This window comes from Narcine bancroftii, chromosome 4, assembly GCF_036971445.1.
Source record: "Narcine bancroftii isolate sNarBan1 chromosome 4, sNarBan1.hap1, whole genome shotgun sequence".
NCBI lineage: Eukaryota > Metazoa > Chordata > Chondrichthyes > Torpediniformes > Narcinidae > Narcine > Narcine bancroftii.
This window is the reverse complement of record NC_091472.1, coordinates 177,141,338-177,167,677: the sequence shown is the minus strand read 5'-3', so window position 1 is coordinate 177,167,677 and position 26,340 is coordinate 177,141,338. Positions and strand designations below refer to the sequence as shown.

Sequence of the window (26,340 nt, the reverse complement as noted above, 5' to 3'; positions counted from 1 at the left end):
GACATGTAAATTGTATTAAAATGAATATATATCCTCGTATTTAATATTTATTTCAGTCTATTCCGAGTCCTATACCAGGAAATTTTTTAAAAAGAATTAAATAAAGTAGTTCGTTTGTTTTTATGGAAAGGCAAATTAACTCGAGTTTCTATGCAAAAGTTGACATGGAGGTATGATTCAGGAGTTCTTCAATTACCACATTTTCAGAATTATTATGAAGCTCCACAACTAAAATTTATTAATAGATTGTTTGATCTTGATCAACCTAAAGTGTGGGCGAAGGTGGAGATGGATCAAATACAGGAAAGAACTATACATCATTTTATATATAAGTGGAATTCATTGCTTTTATAGCAGTATAAACTGCCAGTTTTGAAATATTTGAAGGGGGTGTGGTCTAAATGGAATCAATTAATAGGATTGAACGGTAAAATTCCAGTTAAGACATCATTATATCAAAATCAGATAATTCCATTTTCAATTAATAATCCTTATTTGAAGGATTGGGAGTCAAATGGAGTTGTATTATTGGAGGATTGTTTTGAAGTAGGTTTATTTATTTCATTTAATAGATTTAGAGAGAAATTTGGTGTATTACAAAATACTTTATTGTTTTTTTATCAATTACAAGATTTTTTAAAGGAGATTTTTGGTAGAGAATTAATATTACCAAGTCAAACAAAATTTGAGAGATTAATTACTGATAAGGTTTGTGAGGGTTTTGTTTCAGAAATGTAATGGTTATTACAGGAAAAGATGAAAAAGGTAGATATATTTAAAATAAAATAAATGGGAGAAGGACTTATTTATTTCTATTTCTGAGGAAGAGTGGTTGGAAATGTGTTTGAATAGTGTTACGAAATTAATTAATGTGCAATACAGTTTAGTAAATTATAATTTTTTGCATCAGTTATATTTAACTCCTGAAAAATTGAAAAAAATATGGGTTCAGACAGTCAGAATTGTGTTTTCGGTGTGGTGATCAGATAGGTACTTTTTTTATATTTGGTGTGGGATTGTATAAAAATTAAGCCTTTTTGGGAAAAAGTTATTAAATTTTTGCGCGATTTATTCAAAATAGATCTATACGTTGATCCCTGGAAAAATTATGTTGAATTGAGTATACAGAGATGGCATAATGAAATTCAATCATGTATATATTTGGAGATGATAACTTACAATTTGCACAATAACTTTTTTTTTGTTGAAATGTGTTTATATTTGAAATGTATGGGTTTAGAAGCTAAGTAATGGCTTTGTATGTGATGGAAGATGTAAAAATGGCACACCAAACGACATCCTGTTATAAGTTGATTTTATTGTAATTTTTTAATAAGCTCCAAAGTTGGGAGGTTTGTAGGGGGTGGGGTGGGTGGGAGGAATATTAGGGGGTAGTTTTACTTTATATTGTTTTTTTTGTTCTTGTAAAATTTTAAATAAAGTTTTTTTTTAATTATGCAAGTAACTTCTAATTTGTACTTTCACTTTTTGTTGTACAATCATTCTGTCCATTAACAATACTGTAGAAAAAAATTCACGGACTATACATAAAAATAAAATTGTACATGACTATCAGTTGCAGGACTCAGAATTCACGTTCACTTGGAATTACCAATAAAGTAAAAAGGTAGAAAATTTTTCTCTGCTGGATGCTTGTTACCTTGATCTTCAAATTGCACCTCAAGCATAAGGCCTGAAATTTGTGAACTATAACAACTGACATACTCATGCCCACACTCATATCCCCTTGAAGCCCCTTTACATCACATTTGCCACTCACAATCACACCTAATTTATCATCAGGAAACACTGACTTCTCAGTCAAATTAACTAGAGAACACTATAGCACAGAAACAGGTCTTTGGTCTATGTTCATGCCAAAACCTTTCTGCCTAGTACCATCAATCTGCACCCATACTATAGTCTCCTTCCCCCTCCCATTCATGTACCCATCCAAATATCTCAAATGTTGAAATCAAAACCACATCTGCCACTTGAGCTTACCGATCGTTCTACATTCTCGTGACTCGGAGCGAAGAAGATCCCCCTAATGATTGACAATAAGACAGGAGCAGAATTAGGCCATTTCGCAATTCGTCTGCTCCAATATTCAAATCATAGCTAGTGCATTTTTCCTTCAACCCCATAATCCTGCCTTATCCTCATAATCTTTGAGGCCCTTACTAATCAAGAACTCATTAACCTTTGCTTTAAATGTACCCAATGACTTGGCTTCCAGAGTCAAGGTTCAAGGTTTGTTTTATTGTCACATAACAATACATAAAATGTAATATACATAATATACTACAACTCTTATCTGCCATATGGCAAACAAGGGGTTGCCATGAGCATTGCCCAGCATCCCTAACACTAAGAGAAAGAGAAGCAAAGGAGAGTCCCTTCAGAAACACTGCTTCCATGGATTTACCTCCAGTGCACTTGCAGCCTCAACAGCCACACAGACTCCAATTCAAACCATTGGCAGCCTGAGCTCCATGTTCAAATCTTCGAACTGAAAGGCTTCAATGCCAGAGGGCCTTTGGTGTCCCACTTCCCTTTGGCACCCTATTAAATACTGATTCCAATACTTGCCTCCCATGATCCAGTCTCCAGCACCCTATGTAGGTCCTTCATCCACAAGTCACCAGCAGTCTGTGCAAGTCCTTCAGCTGCATGGTCAACATCCCACAGCCTGTGTGGGCTGTGAGCACCTCGCTAGTCCATGTCCATGGCCACCTTCCTTGAATGATCACCTCTCATGCTTCTCCTTCTCAACAAGGGGTGTTCTCTCAGTTTCTGGTGCCCTGCACTGGTCAGCTGATCTCCCAGACACTGCAACCCATTGCAATGCAGAAGACATTAGCAGTGTTGCAGATGTTGAAGGGTATCAGGAAGGGAATAAAGTGCTATGGGCCCAGAGGACCCCAAAACCCACCAGCAATAGAAATTCACCAAGACAAAAGGTTACTTAAACAAAAGTTACTTTTAATTTTCTTGAAGCATGAAAATAGGATCACACTCTAAATTATTACTATTAACTTAACCTAACTTAACCCCCCCCCCCCCCCGCCCCGTCTAATTCTAAGCACATGTGTATGTAATGTGTGTGTGCAAGTTCAGAAAGGTTCTTTGATTCACAGTCCAATCGCACTTCTCACTCCTCCAAGTTCACCGGTATCAGGCAATCTTATACTGTGCACAGAATTTAACATTTATGAATCTTCACCAGGCTTTGGTGCTTGAAAAGTAAATGGTTTCTGCTCAGAAAGGTTCTTGTCAGTTTTCAGAGAGAGATTTGTTGCTCATTGGACACAAACTGATTCCTTCCGATCAGCCACTTCAGTGTCTTGCCAAAGAAACTTGCCCCATCAGGGTTTTCCAAATGATAACCTCTCTTTCAGGTCATGAGAGTTCCTTTTCTACTTCCATTATCTCAGGTGAAACATTATACAGCCAGCCATCTCCTTTTGTATGGACCACAAGGGCTTTGAACAGGCTGAACTAAGAATTCACAACCCATCTTCAAAATGGGGGTTTTCCACAAGCTTGCCAGCTTGTCCTGTTCCAGTCCCAGCTACTGCTGCTGAACTGTTAAATTGTAGAACTGAATTCTCTCTCTCTCTCTCTTTGAGAAAACCACAATACCCTCTTAGAACAGCAAACGACATTAAGACAGATTGTGGCACCGGACCCAATCTTCTGAGTCAATTCATCTGTTGCTTTCCAAAACAATAATCCATTACTCCACAGCATGCTCAAATAATACCTACTTGTGAAGCCTCTATAGGCATTCTTCAGTTTTTGCAAAGGCACTTGGAGCCTGGACTGTCTTGTCTGGCTTGAGCAGAGCTCTGGCATTTTAAAGTAGATCTGTGTTGTGAAGTGTTTGTTTGTGACCTACAATAAAAAAACCCTCACAATTTATCTCCTTTAAAAAATATATGTATACAATATAAAGTATAACATGATTTGTCACACAAGCACAGTTACTATTTCAAGGGAGAAGGTGCTCATGAACCTGAATGGATTAATTTAGAAATTAAATCTACTAAAAAGTATTCACTTCTTTCAATGCTTGAAGCACCTTTACCTTTTTCGGCTTCCAAATTAACAGATAACTTTGTTGTCAGACATACATTGAGAATTTGGTTTCAATTCAGGAAACATTTTGGATACCATAGATTTTTATTAATTAGTCCTATTTTAGGTAATTCCTTTTTACCTTTGGTTCAAGATAGATTACCATCAATGGTCAAATTTAGGGGGTTTCCAATCTTTTATAGATTTTTTTTTATTGACCAAAATCTCGCTTCTTTTGAACAATTATCACCAAATTTATAATGTTTAGGAAGGGGTGCAGTACTACTGGAGCACCACTCTGGCACCTCATTCGTCCGCTCAGGCCCCTCACTGGGCCCCTTCGGGACCACTGTGGGGCGCTTCCTCCTGCAGAAGGAGCATTCCTCTTCTCCCCCCCCCCCGGTCGCTGTTTTGATAAGCTCCGGCACCTAAAAATTGTCCACTGCACCCCTGCCTAAACATCACTTTAGCTTCCTGAATTCTTAAATTTTGAGGCTCCCTCAAGATCTGGAACCTAATACGATAGGGAAAATTTATAATTTTAAACCTAATCACAAACTACTTTTAAGATCTAAGGATAGTTCCCTGGACAGAATTTAAAAAAACTATGGGATCAAGATCTTTAACAGTTAATTTCTGAAACTACATGGGACACTATTTTGAAGTGAGTGCATTTATCCTCTCTTTGTACTGGACACTCATTAATACAGGTGCCTAACCTTTTATTTGGGATACCTGCCATTATTTGGAATCTTCCAGCATTTTAAAATGGCGGCCCCTTTGACCAAATGCTTTGTTTCAAAAATCACACAAAACAGGGAGTGCGGGGTGTTAAATGAATTTAGATAAATAAAGACCATAATATCACTAGCATATCCCAGCTGTCCCTTACCTTCAGTGGAAAGATGACTCTCAGTGGCAAGCACCTAGTGGAAGAGAAGCAGGTGGCAGATGGTTCAATGCGGGAGCAATGGCTGTCTTCCATACCCATAATCCCCACGCAGCTGGAACCGCTCTGATGCTGGAAGCGTGGTTCCAGCTGTGTGAGGGATTAAGGGTAACGAAGACGCCATTGCCAGTGAACTCAGGCTTGGTTACACTGCACCCCTGCTGCTGCGTTGGCTGTTAGATTTGGCGGGGGGGGGGGAGGGCATCAGGAGTTAGATAGGGGGATTTAGGAGTTACAGTGGAACCCAAATTTATCATGAACCCAGATGTAATGCGATCAGCCAGTGGATCTCCTTTTTTCCTTCTTTCCAGAATTGAAATTGTTAATAGTTCAAAATGGAGCACACGGTTAGAAGGTGAAGATCTTTTTCAGTGGAAGATAAGCTTCACGCACTTGACACAATCAAGAATAAAAGTCAAACCCAAGTTGCACACGACCTCAGCACACCTGAATCAACACTTGGTGCCTGGAAATCTCACGAAGTTATGTGCGTCGCTTTGGAAAGTTGAAGAAGAGGCTAGTTCTGCCAAACACATGAAGGCAGCCAAAGATGTCAGTATCAATGACTCACTGTTCGAGTGGTTCATTCAAGCATGCTCAGAAGACCTTCCAATTTCCAGGCCTATTTTCAAAGCTCAAACTGAGAAATTTGACAAGCTGATCAACAGAGAAACCTCTGCTACAAGATGATCCCAGACCACACACTGTCTAGCAAAGACGACTTCCATTGACGTAAGGGGTTCAAACAATGCAAAGTTTACGTGACATTGTAAACAAGACTAGAACACACAAGTTAAAACCACTCATGATTGGCAAATTTCGCTCATCCTGCTGTTTCTTCCATGTCAACATGAAGTCATTACTGTTCGAGGACACACATAGCAGCAATGCTTGGATGACCAGGGTCATCTCTGAGGACTGGTTTTCATCACTTTTGTCTCTGCTGTCCACGCTCATTTGTGTAAGCAAAAGCTAGAACACAAAATTCTTCTTTTGCTTGACAACTGCCAATCTATTAAGCCATGACAGAAAGATTTAAGTTTCTTACCTCAAAGAACACTACATCTAAGATCCAGCCCCTGGATCAAGGGATCATTCCATTTTCAGAATTACAGATTCGTAGAATTTCAGACAAATCAATAACACTGGAAGACTATCTGAAAAGCATAAACATTAAAGAAGTTTGCCACTTAGGTGGAAAGGGCTAGGCAGCAGTCAGCTCCTCGTGTGTGGAAAAATGTTGGGAGAAGGTTCTGGGTCCAGCCTTTTCATCACAAAAATCCACCAAGGAAGATGAAGATGATGGTGTGCAAGAATTCTACAGCTTCACAGATGAAGAGATGGGTGAGGCACAGAGGCTATTTCAAATTAGCAAAAAAGATTTTCACCAGTGGTACTCTGTTGATGACAAATACCCGACACATGAGCATTTGACAGACTCCGAGATTGTCCGTAACATTGCTACATTCCTGAACCACAGGTGGATGACAATAAGGAGCCTCCACCCCCACCCCTGAAAGTGTCTGAAGCTACTGAGTACCTCGAGGTTAGCCTACATTGGCTGGAGACCCAGGATGTGGCCCCAATTTAGCATGACCCCGCTTTTTTTGCAATCCAATCACATTATAATGGGGTTCCACTACAGGTGGGGGCGGGTGATCGAAGGACAGCCAGGGGTGACCGAAGGATGGCCGGGGGTGGCGACCAACGGATGGCAGGGACTAGGAGCGAGGCGTTCGGGCATTTTCATTACCAAAAAAAGATTTGGTTTTTGGAAGTTCCCAGCATTTGGAATAAGGATAAAAGGTACAATTTAAGGTAGTTCACCAGGCCTGCTATTTCAAAGTCCAATTAGCTAAATTCTTTTCTAATTTTTCTTCTAAATTAGTGGTTCTCAACCATCTTCTTTCCACTCACATGCCACTTTAAGTAATCCCTGTGCCATCGGCGCTCTGTGATTACTAAGAGATTGCTTATATGTGAGTGGGAAGGGAAGGTTGAGAATCACTGCTGTAGACCCAATCGTTACTGAAATATTTTGCTTGAGAAAAATTGTCACTGGCCAATTTCCTTTGGAGTTATGAAACAGTGCACAAAATGAGTAATTAGGTACGATTAAAACAGTAGTTTTCAAACTTTTTCTTTCCACCCACAAACCACATTTAAGCAATCCCTTACTAATCACAAGCACCTATGGCATAGTGGTGTGAATGGAAAGAAAAAGGTTGAGAATCACTGTTCTAAATGTATAAATGCATATGCTCTCGTGATGTCCCTCTCTTTCTGATTTTTGGTAGGTGTATTTTCTACCTTGTCTTTAGTTCTTAACATTACTTTGACTCAAAATCCTTTTCTTGCTCTTTTTGAAATAGGTGGGCCAACGGGTCTGATATTGACTCCTTCACAATGCCATGTAGTTGCCTTCACCTCCTTTATCGCTAGAAGGGTCATATTAATGAGGTGGAAAGAGGCTGGCTTCTCAGAGGTCATTTGATATGATGGCATATCTGACTTTGGAAAAAAAGTATACTGGAATATATTTTAATTTTCTTTCCTTCTAGGGTTCATGTCTTAATTATTTTCAAAATTTATAAGGTTAGTTTACTTTTGATTTATTTTTTACCCCATTGATTACCTTCCCTTTTTAAAAAAAATTAGGTAGTGTTCTGTTTATGTTTAGCCAGTAGCCTCCAAAAGGAGGGGGTTGACAATTAGTGTAGTACTTTTTATCCCCCATTTTCAATGTAAGATAGGTCTATTCGCCATTTTTATTATTATGCCATTTGTTAATACTGTATTTTATTGGTAAAACCAATAAAAATATTGAAATAAAAAGCTGAATGGTAAAAGGTGGAAAAGTTTCCTGGACCAGATGGATTCCACCCTTGGGTTCTGAAAGAAAACATTGGTAATGATCTTTCAGGAATCTATATATTCTGACATGGTCTCAGAGGTATGGAAAATTGCAAATGTCACCCCACTATTCAAGAAGGGAGGCAGCAGAAAGCAAATTATAGACTTGTTAGCTTGTGGTCAGTGGTTAGGAAGAATTTAAATGATGTTACAGAGTTCTTGAGGCACATAACAAGATAGGCCAAAGTGAGGATGGTTTCCTTAAGGGAAAATTTTGCTTGACAAACCTACTGGAATTTTTTGGAGAAGTGACAAACACACTAGATAAGGGAGCTGCTGTGGATGTTGTGTATTTGGATTTTCAGGCCTTTGACAAGAGACACATGAGGGTGCTTAACAAGATAACAGCCCATGGTATAACACAGTGGTTCTCAACCTTTCTCTTTCCACTCACCTACCACTTTAAGTAATCCCTGTGCCATCGGTGCTCTATGATTAGTGTGACAGATTATGTTATATTTTATATTATGTATAGATATGTTTAAAAAGGAGATAAATTGTGGCAGGGAGGTTTTTTAGTGTAGGTCACATAGAGATGCACACACCAAAACAGATCTCATTTAAAATGCCAGAACTCTCCTCAAACTGGGCAGTCCAGCTTCAGGTGCCTTTGCAAAAACTTTGAAGAATGCCTGTAAGGAGTTCACAAGTAGGTGTTAATTGGACATGCTGTGGAGTAATAGATTATTGTTTTGGAAAGCAACAGATGAACAAACTCAGATTAGGTCCGGAGCCCCAGTCTGTCTGAGTGCAGTTGGCTGTTTTAAGAGGGTCATGTGGTTTTCTCCGAGTGTGTGAGAGAGAGAATTCAGTTCTACAGTTCAGCAGCAGCAGTTGGGACGGGAACAGGACAAGCTGGTAAGCTTGAGGAAAAACCCCATTTTGAAGTCGGGTTGTGAGATCTTAGTGCTGATCAGAGGAATCAGTTGTGGGTCTCCAATGAGCAACAAATTTCTTTCTGAAAACCGACAAGAACCTTCCTGAGTGGTAACCAATTACCTTTCAAGCACCAAGGCCTGGTGACATTCAAAAATGTTAAATTCTATGCACAGTATAAGAATTGCCTGCAACCAGTGAACTTGGAAGAGTAAGAAGTGAGATTGGACTGTGAATCACTGTTTTGAACCTACACATACATTACATTCACATGCGCTTAGAATTAGAAGGGCGTTAAGTTAGGTTAAGTGAATAGAATAAGTTAAAGTTTGAACCTGTTTTCAAGATAATTAAAAGCAACTTTTGTTTAAGTAACCATTTGTCATGGTGAATTTCTATTGCCGCTGGATTTTGGGATCCTTTGGGCTCATAACATTAGTAAGGGACTGCTTAAGTTGGTATGTGAGTGGGAAGGGAAGGTTGAGAACCTTCTAGACCCAAATGCTACTGAAATATTTTGCTTGAGAAAAATTCATTGGCCTATTTCCTTTGGAGTTATGAAACTGTGTACATAACAAGTCAATTAGGTACGATTAAAATAGAGGTTTTCAAATATTTTCTTTCTACCCACATACCACCTTTAAGCAATCCCTTACTAATCACAGAGCACCTATGACATAGGGATTACTTAAAGTGGTACGTGAGTGGAAAGAAAAAGGTTGAAAACCATTGGTATAACAGGTAACATACTAGCATGGATAGAGCATTAGCTGATTGGGAAGAAGCAGAGTGTCAGTATATAGGAATCATATTTTGGTTGGCTACCACTTGCTAGTGGTGTTCCACAGAGATCGGTCGGTGTTGGGGCTACTTTTTTTTAAATGTTGTATATTCATGATTTAGATTATTGAACAAATTACTTTGTGTCCAAGTTCACAGATGATTTGAAGGTTGGTGGAGGAGCAAATAGTGTTGAGAAAACAAGGAGGCTGCAGAAGGACTTAGACAGATTAGGAGATTAGGCAAGGAAGAGGCAAATGAAATATAATGTCAGAAAGTGTACGGTCATGTCATGTATCATGGTCAAAAAAATGAACGGGCAGTCTATTTTCTAGATGGGGAGAAAATTGAAAATACACAGATGCAAAGGGATGTGGGAGTCCTCGTTCAGGATAGCCTGAAGGTAAACTGAAGGCAAGTCAGTGGTGAAGAAGGCAAATACAGTGCTGGCATTTATTTCAAGAGGAATAGAATACAAGAGCAGGGATGTGATATTGAGGCTTTCTAAGGCACTGGTGAGATATCACGAGAATATTATGAGATGTTTTGGGCTCTTCATTTAAGAAACAATGAGCTGATGTTGGAGAGGATTCAGAAGAGGTTCACAAGGATGATGCTGGGAATGAAAGAGTCATCACATGAGAGGGGTTTGACAGCTCTTGGCCTGCACTCCATTTAGGAGAATGGTTGGGGGCGGGGAGATCTCATGGAATCATTTCAAATGTTGAAAGGCATGGACAGAGTAAATGTAGAAAGGTTGTTTCTCATGGTGGGAAAGTCCAGGACAAGATTGAAGGGTGTCCACTTAGAATAGAGATACAGAAGAATTTATTTAGCCAGAGAATGGTAAATCTGTGGAAATTGGAATCCATGTCATTGGGTATATTTAAGGAAGAGATTAATAAGCACTTGATTATCCAGGGCATCAAAAGTTATGGGGAGAAGGCTGGGCAATGGGGCTGAGTGCAAAATGGATCAGTTCATGGTTAAATGGCATGGCGGACTCAATGAGCTGATTTCTGCTCTGATGTCTTATGGTGGTACACTGCCCAACAAAGACACCACCACCTTGGGCACAGACCTCCAAAGTTGCAGGATTTAAAAAATGTTTATTTGACAGGCCAATTAAAGCTAGTACAGAGCCATTGATAATAAGACCAGGTGGTTGCATCCGGCAGAGCAGCACGACTCCACTTCCCTGTGTCCCGACCAGTGGCAACCCCGTTGTACAGCAGCTCCAGCAGGGCCACCATTTTTAATACGAGTCGTACATGGCAATGTATTCCACACCACTCTGATAAAGACATTTCTGCTCAATCTTGATGCTGTACCTTTTGGTTCTAGACTCCCCCACTTTTAAAAGCATTAGCCCTTTCAATGTTCTGATTGTTTCAATAAAATCCCCCTCATTGTTCTAAACCCCAGCATGAACAGGCCCAGAACCAAATGGTCCTCACAAGTTAGCTCTCTTATGTTCCCCTTGAACAGTTCACTTTTCATTCTTAATCCATGTTCTTTTGTTTTTGTTTCACACCTCAGTGGAAAACTCCTGCTTGCATTTCGTCCAACTTAATTTATCATCCATTGTACAAGTACAACCCAATGAAACAATGCTCTCCAGTCCTCAGTGCAACACATTGCACTGCAAACACACATACAAACAATACATATTCACTGTACTTGTACATAATATTAAAATCAGTAAATATTATTGTTAAATAAATAGTTGTGTCACGGCGGGTTTGTATGAGCAGTTTATTAGTCATTCAGCAGTCTCACTGTCCGTGGGGAAGAAGCTGTTTCTCAGCCTGGTGGCTACTGTAACCCTTTTCTGACATGAGTAGTTGAAGAATGCTGTATGCAGGGATGTAGCAGCCCTCATTGATTTTGTGAGCCCCCTTTAGTCAACAATCCTTGTAAATCCCATGGATCAGGATAGGGAGGGGGAAGGGTGAGGTTGGAAAACCTCAGTAATCCTCTCTGCCGCTCTTATGGTCCTGTGGACTGACCTCCAATCTGACACTCTACATCAACTATACCATACTGTGATGCAGCTGGCCAGGATGCTCTCAATAGAGCTCTTGTAGATTTACCCTATCTATACCCCTCGTATCAAACCTACTTTCATTCTTGATGCTCTGTGGGTGTCTGTCCCTATAATTCTCCATGTCACATCCTCACATTGTTCCAAAGAAGCTGAACATGAACTCAGGGAATTTTTTTTCTTCTAACCACGTAAAATTCAGCCCCCAGGACATAAATATCCCAGATATTTAGCCTTTCCAGTTTATATCACAACTAGCCAATTCTGATGAAATAACAAATGGGAGATGATGGGCATGTCAAATAAAATAAAATCACAGAGGTATGATCAAGAGATGGGAAATGTAACTGACAGAAGTCCACTGCAGTGAGCTGGCATGAACCCAATGGCAAGAACCCATTGATAAGTAACAGTTTATTCTCTCTACAGATGCTTCCTGACCTGCTGAGTATACCCTTCGTTGTTTTACTTCAGAACTCCAGCAGAGTACGTTCTGTAAAATTCAGTTCTAGCACCTTTTCTCATCTATCTTCTTTTATTTAACACCCATACGGATCAGCTGTGATTAAGAAGCTTTTAATCTTTCTCCCTCACACAGTACAAGTACCCAAGGTCAGTAACTTTCTCCATCTTCATTCTATCAAACATTCTCATTGTTCCCTCTACCCCTTACCTTCTCTGCATCTTAAAACATGCAAATTCTAATGTATCCTCAATCTGATGAAAGACCCTTAACATGAAACGTCAACTGTTTTACCCTCTACAGATGCTTCCAACTTCTTTGGAACAATGTGAGGATGTGACATGGAGAGAGTTTCCAGAACTTTCAAATCTTGCAAGAACAAACAATAATGCAACATCTTATTAACATATACACTTCACAAGAAATTGTTTTACTGCCTTATACAAAAACTATATCTTTAAATTTCAATTAATGTATAATTTATCTTGAACAAAGTTGAGGAGTAGCAGCTGAAATACTGCACCACATCAACAACTCACTTGTATTAAGGATATCTTGATGGGAAATAAGATCATCTAGGGTCTGGGGCCGGTACTTTTCCACCCTGCAACAGAGGTTGGAGTTACAGTAAATTTATATTATTTTTTAAAAAAATGAAATTTAGTGCCCTCATGCTTCTATAATAATCAAAATGTTTTGATTACTCGTAGTTTAGTTATTGCAAAATTGTCATGTGAATTTTGTAAAGTCATCATTTAAAAAAATGTACATCTGAAACAAATTGTAAAATAGTAACGCAAGGTTCCATGAGATAGCCAGTGTTTAAGATCACTTAAAGTTATTTCAATGTTATCCTTAAGAAAAATCAAATGTGTTGCTCCAAATAGCACCATGAATGTATGCATATGGGTAATCTCAAAAGTGCACTAAAATGCCTGATCTCTTATTCATAAACATAAATCCCACTAGTAATTAAGAATGACTGATACAATATTTACTATTGTTTCTTTCCATGATCCTGTCATGCTTTCCCTGCAGATATAATACAGGAAAACCCCTGGTATCCTTTACCTTCATGGACTAAGGATTCTCCTACAATCCCTAACTAATACACCTGCATTAAGAATAAACAGTTTAAAAGACAATACTGTACTTATACTGAACAAACTTCACTCGCATGAATATGTAAACCTTAAAGAATTTTATTCTATTTTCTTTCGGCATTCTTTGAAAATATTTAACCGTCACGGCATCCTCCCGCTCCATGGAGCTGCCCAAAAGGACAAACAATATTATAGGCAATTAAAAACTCTCCCCTAATTTTACAGATAAAGTCTTACTAATATATTTAATAATATACTAATATAGATAAAGACTTTTACTAAGCAGGGATAAGGAGACACTTTTAAGAAGTCACCTCAACAGCCAGTGGCGTCAACCACCTCTTCAACCTGGACGACGCCATTTGATTCGTACACAACTTCATTCAAACAACCGCTACAGTACAAGCAAAAACAACAAAAGCACTCCCACTGGCTGAATATTTTCTCCCACCTACACCAACATTTACTTTCATAATTTTAAACTTTTATTTATTCATTCTATCCATTTATTTAATTATTTATGTGCCTGTCCAGCCATCTATTTTTATATTTTATCTGCCTGTCTATTTACTTATTTCCTCATTTTCTTTTTGCCAGCTGCTTGAGATTGCTCGAATTTCAGATAACAGTACAAGTAGTTTATATTTTCAATACAACCAGGCTGAGCTCAGATCAGGGTGCAGCATGTCCTAATTAAAGATTTTCTGAATGTGGATGATGCCACACTGGTTGCTTGGAAAGAAATTCAGCTCCATTGATTTATGGATCATCATCCCCATGTGTTCATTATATCCTCTTATTCTGTTGGTGTTGAGAAACTAGTTATTGTCCAGACATTCCGCTGAAATTAGAAAATGCATTTTGTTATCCAAGATCCATTGTGACAGATGACATTTCTCTCAAAGGGCTTTATAAGCATGTACTAAAAAAAAGCAGTCACTAATTTTGCCTGATATACCCTTAGTACTAAGTTGCTGATCGACCAGGTCTGCATTCTTAGCTAATTCTGGTTCACATTTTATTGGTGAGCATCAAATAAGTACTAAAAAAGACTCAACAGCATTCACCTGGTATATTCTTTGCATCTCTTGGAAGGATGGGGAAATCCAAACTAGGTAAAGATGGCTTTGCTGACCTGGACTTGTGCATAAATGAAAGATAGCTCCATCTCCAAGGATATGCTAAATTGGGAGGTGGCCTGAGCCAAGTCCACACCAGAGCACTGAAAACTGTTTTGAAGATATTAGTAAAATACACATGAAGACTTTCAATAGTGAATCCAAAAAGGTGTCCAAAATGTCTACCATCGAGTTGGTTAAAAAAAATTCCCACCCGCAACCAGTGTCATCCTTGATAGGGCCTTAAAAGATTTTCCAGGGCTCTAATTTATTCAATATCTGTTATTTATTGCATTGGGACAAAAGAGACTACAGATTCTGCAATCTAGAAAAAAAAACAATGCTCAAAGAATGGGAGCAGGTTAAACAGCATCAGTGGAGGTAAAAAGTTCAAGTCAACAGGTTGGTTTGAGACACTGTATCAGCACCAAGAGAAAACAGGAAAGGTTACCAGTGTATAACAATGTGTAGAGAAAATGGAGTTCATCAATAAAGTCTGCAGATGCAGGAGTCAAGTGTAATACACAGATGCTGAAGAAACTCAGCAAGTCACACAGCATCCATAGGAAGCAAAGGGTAACCAATGTTTCAGATGAGCCCTTCCACAAGGTATGAGCAAAAAACAGGTATGCACCTGAATATTTCACACCAACATGTCTTTCCATGGCCACATGCACTGTCCAATCAAGGCCACCACAAATTGGAGGAACCCCTTATATTTCATCTGGGTACTCTCCAAACCAGATGGCATTGATGTAGACTTCTCCAATTTCTGATAATCCTCTTACCTCCTGTCCCTCTTTCCCTATCCATCTGTCTTCTTTCCTCCAGCTCCTCACCCTCTTCCCTTCCCTTTCAGAGCTACCCCCTGCCCCAATCACTTCTTTGCTTTTTCTCCACGATTGCACCTGCATCCACCTATAACCTCTTACCTGTTAGCCTGTGCTCCTCCCTCTGTCCCTTCTCTCTTCACCCATCTCTTTATTTGGTGCCTGCCTGTTTTATTCATTCCTGTGAGTTGTGTGCAAGTGCAGTGAAAAGACTGAGACAACAGTCTGAAAGCTTGAGTCACACAACTACTTTACTTCGAATTCTGCGCTGCACCCTTTAATCCTGTGTCTGGTCCACCCCTCGCATTCCGGAACTTGCACTAAGCTGGACCAGAAGAGACACCATCTTTGTCACAGTTGCCCCACTGATCGCGCGTGACAACGGGGTCGGTTCATCGCTATAACTATGTGCGTTGCTACACAACTCTCCCCAGCCCCCCGCAAGAACCGGCACTGATGATCTCACACTGTGTCAAAGGAGAAGTCTGCCTTCTCGACGGCCAACCCCAATGTACCGGTGGGGGAACCTGGACTGGTTGTGACAAATCCAGGTGGGCTGGTTTCAAACAGTCCAATGTGAACAGTTCCTCCTTGCCCCCAATGTCAAGTGCAAAGGTGGATGTGTTTCTTTGCAGCACTTTGAAGGGTCCCTCATAGGGGCGCTGAAGGGGAGTCCTGTGCGCGTCCCTTCACACGAATACATACTTGCAGGAGGATGTCTTGGAGGGTAGTTGTAAGGTGGCTGACCTTGTCGTGATGGTGGTGGTTGTGGTGCAAGTGAGCCCAATTTGTCTCACAGCCTCTCAAGGACAACTGCGATGTCGGTAGTTTGATTGGGTGCTGAAGGAAGGAACTGGTCCGGAACTCCAAGGGTCTCACCATAGACTAGTTCAGCTGAGGAGGCTTTGAGGTCGTCCTTAGGCACTGTGCTCATCCCTAGGAGAACCCAGGGCAGTTCGTCTACCCAGTTGGGCTTCTCGAGCCATGCCTTAAGTGCTGATTTCAGGTGACGATGGAAGTGCTTGACCAGCCCGTTGGCCTGAGTGTGGTAGGCCATGGTGCGATGCAGTTGGGTGCCCAGGAGTTTGGAGAGCTCGTTCCACAGGGCAGAGATGAACTGAGCTCCTCGGTCAGTCATTATTATGCACTGGGACGCCAAAACTGAAGACGAAGGCGGAGAGGAAAGCCTTGGTGTGTGGGAGGGGGATGGCCTCTGGCCATCAAGTGAACCTGTCCACTACTGTGAGCAGGTAGAGCAACCCTTGGGAGACTGGAAAGGGGCTATGCCGAGGTGGACATGCTGGAACCTGCAGGTTGGAGCGTCAACCTGCTGGACGGTGCCTGGTGTGTTGCTGGACCTTTGCAGTCTGGCAGTCCATGAAGGTTTTCGCCCACTCTGTGATTTGCTTGCGTTCCGACAAATCGGGACGATACCAACCGCACTGTAATTCAGATGGAGGGGTGAGACAAACCGTGGATCATGTCAAAAACTGTTCTCCTCCATTGGGCGGGGACCAGCAGCCGGGGTTGGCTCATGGAGGCGTCACAGAGGAGAGTCATGTCATTAGCGTCAAGAGGGAGGTCCTGGAACTGCAATCCTGTGACCGCAGTCCTGAAGCTGTGTGTTTCAGGGTCATCTTGCCGGGCACGAGCTGATCAAGATGCCCGCGGTAAAGGCATTGACCACTGGCCTGGAGAGTGCGTCAGTGACGATGTTTTGATTTCCGGAGAGATGGTGGATGAAGGTGGTGAATTCAGAGACGTAGGATAAGTGCCTCTGCTGTCATTCAATATTTCATGTTTAATTATTTTCGTACTTATATCTTATCACTTCAAGAGATGGAGGTCTGAAATTGACGGTTTCTAATATACTTTATGTGTAATTCCCAAATTTGTTCAAATAGAGCACATTTATTTGTCTTTTAGATTGTAGGTAATTTTTTTCTAATGGAATACACTTGTTCATTTCTATGTACCATTGTGTATTTTACTTCCGTTTTCCAAGTTATCATTATGCACTTTTTTGCTGTTGCGAACGCAATTGTAATAAATCTTTTTTTGAACTCAAATTTTAGACCCAATTCTTTATCGTTCATGTTGTTTAACAGGAAGATTTTTGTGTTTTTTGGTATCCTATTTTTTTGTAATTCTATTTAATATTAGTTTTAAATCCTCCCAAAAAGTTTTCAGTTTTGTACATGTCCAAATTGCGTGCATTGTTGTTCCAATTTCTTGTTTACAATGGAAGCATTTGTCCAATATTATTAAATTCCATTCTTTTAACTTTTGAGGTATAACATATAGTCTATGTAGCCAATTGTATCATACAAAACAGAGTATTTATTGTATTAATCATGGTACCTGCACATAGTTCTTCCCATGTTTTTCTTTATTCGTATATTTAAATCTTTTTCCCAACCTTGTTTGGGTTTATATATTGCTTCATCATTTTCCTTGTATTGCAATTTGCTCTACATGTTTGTGACAAATTTTTTTATTATCACAGTGTCTGTAATTAAGTCTCCATAGCAGCTACTCTCAGGTAATCTTAGGCTAGTTCCCAACTTCTTTTAAATAAGTTTTCAACTGATAATATGAAAATATTATACCACGTGATATTCCATATTTATCTTTAATTCCTTTTCTTGCCCATTCCTTAAAAAATGGATTGTCTATTGTAAAAGGAATTAATTGGTTTTGCGTTAGTAACATTTTTGGTATTTGATAATTTATCATTTTTCGTTCCAGATATATTTTCTTCTCTATTTTTAGTATATGATGTAGTATTGGTAGATTGTTATATTGCACCGGTTTCTCATTCCATTTATAGAGAAAATATTCAGGGGCCTTTTCTCCTAATTTATATAATTCTATCTTGTGCTAAGCCGGTTTTTCTCCCACATGATAAAAATCTGACAAATATCTTAACTGTGCTGCCCTGAATTGGTTTTTGAAATTTGGTAGCTGCAATCCTCCTTGTTTATACAGCCATATTAATTTTTCCAAGACCACTCTTGATTTTTTACCCTTCCATAGAAACTTTATTCTTAATTTATTTAATTTATTTTTTAAAATTCCCGTTAAGGGAATCAGAAGCATTTGGAACAGATATTATAGCCGTAGAAATAATTCATCTTGATGCAGTTTATTCTCTCTATTAGAGTTAGTGGTAAATCTTTCTGTTTCTTTAAGTCTTGCTGTATTTTCTTTATTAACGGTTGGTAATTTAATTTATACAAATGATTTAAATTATTATCTATCCTGATTCTTAGGTAACTTTGTTCATTGGCATCACTTCACTTTTATCAATAACCATATAACCGTTTACAGCACGGAAACAAGCTCCTCCGCAAACTCCTGAGGAAGTAGAGGAGATTAACCTTGTATCTTGATATCGCCCCATATTCTATCAATTTTGTATATAACCTTTTTATTGATTTATCTGGGCCTGTTAAATATACTATAATATCATCCACAAATAAGCTAATTTTAAATTCTTCCTCTTTTACTTTTATTTCCTTTATCATAGGTTCTTTTCTTATCAGCTCTGCCAAAAGCAAACAGGGAAGGTAATAATGGGCATCCCTGTCTTGTTGACCTACTCAATTTAAAGTGGTCTGAAACATATCCATTTGTTTCCACTTTTGCCACAGGACCATTACACGGTACTCTAATCTGATTAATAAATTTTTCTGTTAATTTGAATATCTGTAGTACTTTAAACAGGTAATTCCATTCTACCCTATCAAAAGCTTTCTGTTTCAAGAGCCACTGCCACAATTGGTGCTTTACTTATTTGTGCTGTATGGATTAAATTAATAAATTTAGACATTATTTGCCGCTCTTCTATTTTTAACAAATCCTGTCTGATCTAGCGTCACTAATTTCAGTCCACAACCTGTTAACCTATTCGCTAGCAATTTGGCAATTAATTTATAATCTGTATTTAGTAAAGATATTGGTCTATATGAAGCCGCTGACCACAGGTCTTTTCCTGTTTTTGGAATTACTGTGATTATTGTCATTTTACATGAGTCAGGCAAATTCTGGGTCTCTTCCACCGGTTTCATTACCTCTAAGAGGGGTGGAATTGATAGATTATTGAATACCTGGTGCTTTATTATTTGGTAATGCCATTAATGGGTAGGTCACGTCTCCAGAATGGAGGACCATCGCCTTCCCAAGATCGTGTTCTATGGCGAGCTCTCCACTGGCCACCAAGACAGAGGTGCACCAAAGAAGAGGGACAAGGACTGCTTAAAGAAATCTCTTGGTGCCTGCCACATTGACCACTGCCAGTGGGCTGATCTCGCCTCCAACCGTGCATCTTGGCGCCTCAGTTCGGCGGGCAGCAACCTCCTTTGAAGAAGACAGCAGAGCCAACCTCATTGACAAAAGACAAAGGAGGAAAAACCCAACACCCAACCCCAACCCACCAATTTTCCCTTGCAACCGCTGCAACCGTGCCTGCCTGTCCCGCATCGGACTTGTTGGTCAACAACGAGCCTGCAGCAGACGTGGACATTACCCCTCCATTAATCTTCGTCCGCGAAGCCAAGCCAAAGAAAATTTCTGTAATTGTCATGGGCTTTAGTAATTTATTTAGATCTTCCCATTGTAATGAGGTAATTCGAAGTTTGACAAAAACTCATCTATTTTGTCATTCTTCCCTGGATTTCCAGTTTGATACGATTGCTTATAATTTTTTTTAAAATTTCCATTAATCTCTAATGGGTTTATATGAGATCTGTTTATCCTCCTTCCTTGTTGCTTGTTCTGTGTTTAGTTGCCAAGCCAACATTTTGTGGGTTTTCTCTCCTAATTCATAATTGCTTTGTTTTCATAATGTTTTTCTCCACTTTGTATGTTTCCAATGTATCATATTTTAATTTTTTTCTCTGTCAATTCTCTTTCCATTCAATCTGTCTCTGTCATTACTATCTCTTTTTCCAACTGTTCTATTTCCCAATCATATTCTTTTTTAATCTTGGTCATATAACTAATTATTTGTCCCCTAATAAAGGCCTTCATTGCATCCCATAAATTTGTCTGTTACAGAATTTGAATTTGTCTCGAAATATATTTTAATTTGTTGTTCTACGTATTCTTGAAATTCTTGCCTTTTAATAATATGGGGGTTAGCCTCCATCTAAATGCTTTCGGAAGAATATCCTCTAAAGCAATCGTCAATAACAAGGGTGAGAGGTCTGATAAGTCTTGCCTTATATTCAGCCTTTCGGACTCTCCCTTGAATCTGTGCCGACAACAAGAACATATCAATCCTAAAATAGGTTTTATGTCTGTTTGAATAATATGAATAATCTCCATATATCAATTATCTTTATATCATTCAGAGTTTAATGTAAATTTAGCTGCCTTATTTTTTTTATAGTACTCTTCCCAGTTTTATCTATTGATGGATCAAGGTTAAAATTAAAATCTCCCCCTAGTAAAATATGTCCCTGTGTGTCTGCTATCTTTAAAACATGTTCTGCATAAATTCCTGGTTATCTTCATTAGGTGTTTTTCTATCTTTTTTTCCCTAACAGCCACTACTCTATCACAAGACCTCTCATCAGCTGTGAATTTTCATTGTGCATCTGCATGAAATGGGACATGGCTCCTTGTTCACCTGCATGAAGTACACATAGGCCAACCCAGTATTGGAGCTAAAACTGTTCCACTACGGCAGGGGTGTCAAACTCAAATTCACAGAGGGCCAAAATTAAAAACTTGGACTAAGTCGTGGGCCAAAGTAAATATTTATTGAAAATTTTCAACAACATCTGCATGTTTTATCTTCTTTCAACATATGTAATGTTAAACTTTTTCTTATTAAAATAAATGTTTAATAATAGATTTGATTAAACTCTTTCCAGAAGAAGCATTAACAAATGAAAAATAAAATATTCAATAAATAATATTTCTCTATAGCCTTTAAGCTCCTTTGAAATGTTTTTTTTCCCACAAGCCAACAAGTCAAAAAAATAACAACTTGCTTCAATGACAAAGAGGTTTGTCTTTTAAAATGATGAACATATAGTCTGCCTCCCACCTGTCTTGAAAGGTCCTGTTTTCTGTCTTTCGTTTGGCCATTTTTCGTAAGGGGTTTATTACGCGAGTTAGGCGACAGGTCGCAGATGCTAATGAAAGTAAAGAGAGGAGGTGGGGGCGATTAGCGGGCTGACGGGCCGGCGCCAACGCATTTGCAAAGCATTCTGGGATTTGTGGTATTAGCTGTGCATGCGCCATACTGGCGCAGCGGCCAGCGGGCCAGCTCTAATGCATATTTGATATGATCTTGCGGGCCAAATATAATTATATCATGGGCCAAATTTGGCCCGCGGGCCTGAGTTTAACATGTGTGCACTAAGGGGTGAGACAAATGGTGCCAGACCATGAATTTTTCCAAACCGTCAGGTTGCAAAGGCAATGTTTCCAGAACTAAGATTCGAGACTCCGCTCCAAGTTGTTGGCATCTCAAGTCTGATGATGCTGTCCAAATTCAATTTGTGATGATCACACTAGCAATGGCTAAGGAAGGGAATAGGGGTTACTTGGAAATCCGAGCATCCTGAGCATCACGCACTGGAGCATGGAAATGCAAAGCTGTGTTCCCCTGGAAAAAAAATCACTTGTAATTTAAGGGAAAAATAGGACACCTTCAAAAAAGTTTGGCAGCCATATTTGAATTTCGTGGGAGCACAACTACATTGTGCCCCACTGTCCTGCCTCGCCTGCCCACCCCTCCACCGTTTGGGAGGGGGGGGGGGGTGTGGGTCCAACTTGTCCCGACCAGGCAAAGTCAAGAAACTGAAGCAGCCTGTGCTCCGGCTGCCGTGCTGTGACAAACCCTTTGCTGTGTATGTTTTTAGTGTCCTGTGTATGCGTGCTTATTACGTTCAATGTTAATGGGGGGATGGGGTGGAAGGGAGATAGGATGTACAGAAACTGTACATTATGGATCACTGTAAATTGTTGTCAATGCTGACTATATTGACATTGAGAACATTGGAGAAACTGTTGGAGTTCAAGACTGGAAAATCATAAATAAAATATTCAACAAAAACACGAGCTTTGCGTGTTTTGCAGAGGAAAGGGCTGGCACCAACCTGCTGGAGCTCCTGACGACCCCCTCCCTCCCGCATTGCAAGTACATCACGCCTCGGGCCCGGGTGATTCCGCCTTATTCCCGGGAAGGCCCCCCCGCCCACCATGCCAAGCCCTGCCGGCTCCAGGGCGCCCTTCCGCCCTGCCCTCGCTCAGCTCCCGGCGGCTCCTCCTGCTCAGTGCCAGCCATTGCGGCGGACCGTCCGAGAGCCCCTGCAGCCAGCCCCCCCGCCCCGCTCTTACCAAGGGAGGTTGCGACTCTTCCAATCTTTCCCAGCCGCCATGGAGACAAGTTCAGAACACAGTTTGGCGCCGCTGCCCCTCCAAAACCCGTGGAGCCGGAGCTCTCGCGAGAGTTGGAGGCAACGGCGCTGACACCGACTTGTCCCCACGTGAAGGAGAAGACGACACCTTGATGCTGCGGAGGCAGAAAATGTTGGTCAGGAGCCTCAGAATCCGCAGAGGCCTCAAAATATATGAATGTATGTTAAAATTATTTTTTTAATTACATTGAAGCATTGTTTCGAAGCTATGCTATATTGTAATATGATTATTTGTAATATATTATATGATATAATATATGATCAAGCCAACCAAATGATAGATATGCAATCAGTAAATGCAATCATTTGAAAATACTTTGTATGCAATTTTTTTTTTTTTTTTTAAACAAGCGGCCTCCAAGCTTTATTTCTAGTTTGGGGCCTCACCAAGTTCAATTCTGCCCTGATGCTGGTAGTACTCAACAGGTTAAGCAGCTTCAGTTGGAAGAGGACCCGTCAATGAACACAGAACAAGCCAAAGAGAGGCATAACACTTGTAAATGAGTTCACACATTTTACCATTTGGTCATGGCTGATGAACGAACACCAATGCCCTTAGGCTGATCTTCAGTCAGGCCCTCCTGACCTTGCACCCCCCCTCCCCAATTGATGCCCTCCCCTCACATATTCTACCAGGAAGGATAGAATTGATGGGCCAGGTGGCAAAAGCCCAGCAGAGAGGTGTGCATGAGGAGGGGAGTGATTGGGATGGTAGTGAGGAATTAGGGGATATGGGGAGAAGGCAGGTAGGTGGAGTTAGTTCATAAATTAGATCAGCCATGATCGTATTGAATGGCGGAGCAGGCTCGATGGGCCATTTTTGGCCTACTCCTGTTTCTACTTCCTATGTGTCTTGGTGCCAGCTGCTGGAGGGGACCTCATCACTGGGCTCTGACATAGAGCTGCGTTTGGGGCAGTTTGTCCCTGTTCAGCTCTCTGCTGGGTATCACCCCCCCCCCCTTCGCCCTGGCTCATACCAGCCACAGCCAGGCCATCAATCCGAGAAATAAAGCTCTCACCCCACACCATGTAAATTGCATATTGGTCACTGACTCCCCAGTGTCTACATCACAGCTCATGGGGGATTAACATTGATTAGAAACTGAGGTTTCTTGGTCTTCTGCACAAGAGTCAGAAGCTATGAATGATGCAAGAAGATCGACTTCATACACGACACATCAGCCTTGTTGGTAGGCAGTGAATCCACAACCATTCACCAACTGCATCACTGACACAGGGCAATAGTAGTTTGTAAATTTGATTCATCTTCAGGCTGCAGCCACCACTCAGAAATATTCCTTGGGAGGATCTTTTAATCTATGACGACTTTATATGAAAATGGAAGGACAGGGGCAGCAAAAGTATGGGGACACCAGCACTGGACATTATACAACAAACCACACACAATTTGACTTGAAATACCCCTGCCTTTCAACCATTCAGTGACCATTGCAATTTTTAAACTCTGGGTACAATACAATTTCAGAAACTGTTCTGTTGTTCATAGTTAAAAAACATGAATAAAATAATTAAAGTAATCACTTACTCCGCTCCTGTTGCAGAGCATCCGATTGAATCAGTTGTCCCCAACTTTGTAGTGAGCGACACTGGCGCTGCGTGTGATGCACCATCAATTACCTGAAAGACTGTTGTTGAGAAACCAATAAGCTTTTATTCACATAAGAACAAAGGCACATCCATACTGTTCGACTGTCCTGCACTGAAGATGGGGCTGAGGAACAATCATCTTTATACAGGAGCCTGTGGGGAGGGGCCACAGGTACAATTGGCCAATAGCTGCCTAGCCAGACAATTATATGCAACTTGGTGGTTTACCACATCACCCTTTGTTTTTAAAAAGGGTCCAGCAGGGTGAAGTGGAACTTACAAAGTTGCAAATTCAAAAGTCACAAATTCACTCTTTCAGGCGGTCTGGTCGTCCGTTGAGACCGTTGTAATACTGGTTGTGGTGCAGCTACTGGCTCCTGGATGGTCTTGGGCACCTGTATTACTCATCAATGTTGTGCTGGTGTGTAGGCATTGATGAGCCCCGTGTATCCTCCCTGAAGGTAGAAGCAGGGTACCAGGGGCCTGGTGCATCATATGTGTTTAACAGTGAAGAGGTGTGGGGTGGGCAGCGGTCTCCAGGGCCCCTGAGGGAGCCAAGTTCTTGACAGAAACAGTGCCTTCGTGTCCATCGGGGTATGCTAGAATAGGCATATTGGAGGAGGTGGACTCATTCAACCAGTGAGTGAGACTTATGTTTCCTCACATGTTTCCAGAGTAGGATGGGCCCTGGGGACATCAGCCATGCCAGTAGTGTGGTCCCTGTTGCCGATTTCCCAGTATTATGAACTCCTGTTTTAGTAAAATGGGATTATCTCTGAAAGGGATAGTATAGATAGGAGGAACTGAATGGTCACAGTTAACATTTAACATCTCACACAAGTCACAGCCCAGTGACAATTTGATACATTGGAAGAACTGAGGGAAAGCTTGTTACAGTCTGTTCCAGATGTGATACATTTGCAAAAACATTGTGATTTTGCAAGAACCATACTGACTACTGAAGAGAAAACAATTTTTTTCAAGCAGCTCTTGCAGCTGGCTATTTTTGTGGAATTCAGAACAAAACATGCTCTGTGAATGCTCTGTGAATGATCAATGCCAGGAGGGTCTTTTGGGAAGCAAAATGCTTCATTTTGATGGTGACTAACAGTGAAGATCACTTGGAGAGACCGGTGCCAGGGTCTTGGAAGCTTTGTGGAGGACGCCCAGTTCAAGTCTTGCCTACAACCAAGAACCAAGAGTGTTATAGACATTTCTTCAAAGGCAACACAAAGAGAATTTTTTGTGAGTCTGTAGCGGCCATAACTACAGTCTTCCCATCTGTTAATCATTAATTCTGGGCACACACACAAGCACTAGTACACCTGCGCTAGATTTAGTATTAAGGATAGTTTAAGATTATAATTTAAGAGAAAGAAGTAAAATTAGTGTTTTAAAATTAAACACTGTCTGCTCGTTACACGTGGTTCGTAACACTGGGAAAGGAAAACATATGTTCATGTGATGTGGCATTTCTGGCCCTTCATAGTAGGGACCTGATAGAGTGGAGTGTCTCTGGGAGGACCTCCTGCCAGCGGGAGATTGGGAGCCCCTTAAACCGCAAGGTTAGGAGGACTGCCTACCAAACCATAGCATTCTCCATCTCCACTTGTCCGTTACTCTGAGGGTCGTAACTAGTGGTCCTGCTCGTGGTAATGCCCCTGGCCAACAGGTACTGGCGCAGCTCATCACTCATAAAGGAAGGCCTCCTGTCACTGTGGATATAACTGGGCAAGCCAAACAGAGTGAAGATGGTGCACAGGGCCTTGATGACTGTGGCCACAGTCATGACCAAGTAGGGGATGGCAAATGGGAGACGAGTGTATTCATCAATGATGTTAAGAAAATATACAGTGGGGTCAGTGGAGGGCAGGAGTCCTTTAAAATTGACACTGAGTCACTCAAAGGGGCGGGTGGCTTTAATTAATTGTGCCCTGACTGGCTGGTAGAAATGCTTCTTGCACTTGGCGTAGACCTGGCAGATCTTTGTCATGGTCCTGATCTTGTTGATGGAGTACAGCCGGTTGCATGCTTTGACAAAGTGAAAAAAAACCTGAAAACTCCAAGGTGACAAAGGTCATTGTGGAGGTTTTGCAGCCGGTCAATCTGTGCGCTGGCCCAGGTCCCAGAGGACAGGGCTCAT

The 26,340-nt window shown here is 40.7% G+C and overlaps 1 protein-coding gene across 7 annotated transcripts in view; it reads right to left on the bottom strand.

Annotated features, from left to right (window-relative positions):
- rfc5 (replication factor C (activator 1) 5) overlaps positions 1-24,267 on the bottom strand; it is a 73,419-nt gene extending 49,152 nt beyond the window's left edge. Inside the window, exons 1-3 of one of the 7 annotated variants that reach the window (XM_069933138.1) lie at positions 24,136-24,267; positions 22,510-22,684; positions 12,645-12,709 (exon numbers count right to left, since the gene is read on the bottom strand). In XM_069933138.1, the coding sequence (XP_069789239.1) occupies positions 12,645-12,709; positions 22,510-22,684; positions 24,136-24,220 (325 nt within the window). In that variant the 5' untranslated portion in view covers positions 24,221-24,267. Of the gene's footprint in view, positions 1-2,004; positions 2,048-3,770; positions 3,898-12,644; positions 12,710-22,509; positions 22,685-24,135 lie in introns of those variants that run through there. The other 6 variants (XM_069933140.1, XM_069933143.1, XM_069933139.1 and 3 more) reach the window with 6 other exon arrangements.
- Between the last annotated feature and the right edge of the window lie 2,073 nt (positions 24,268-26,340).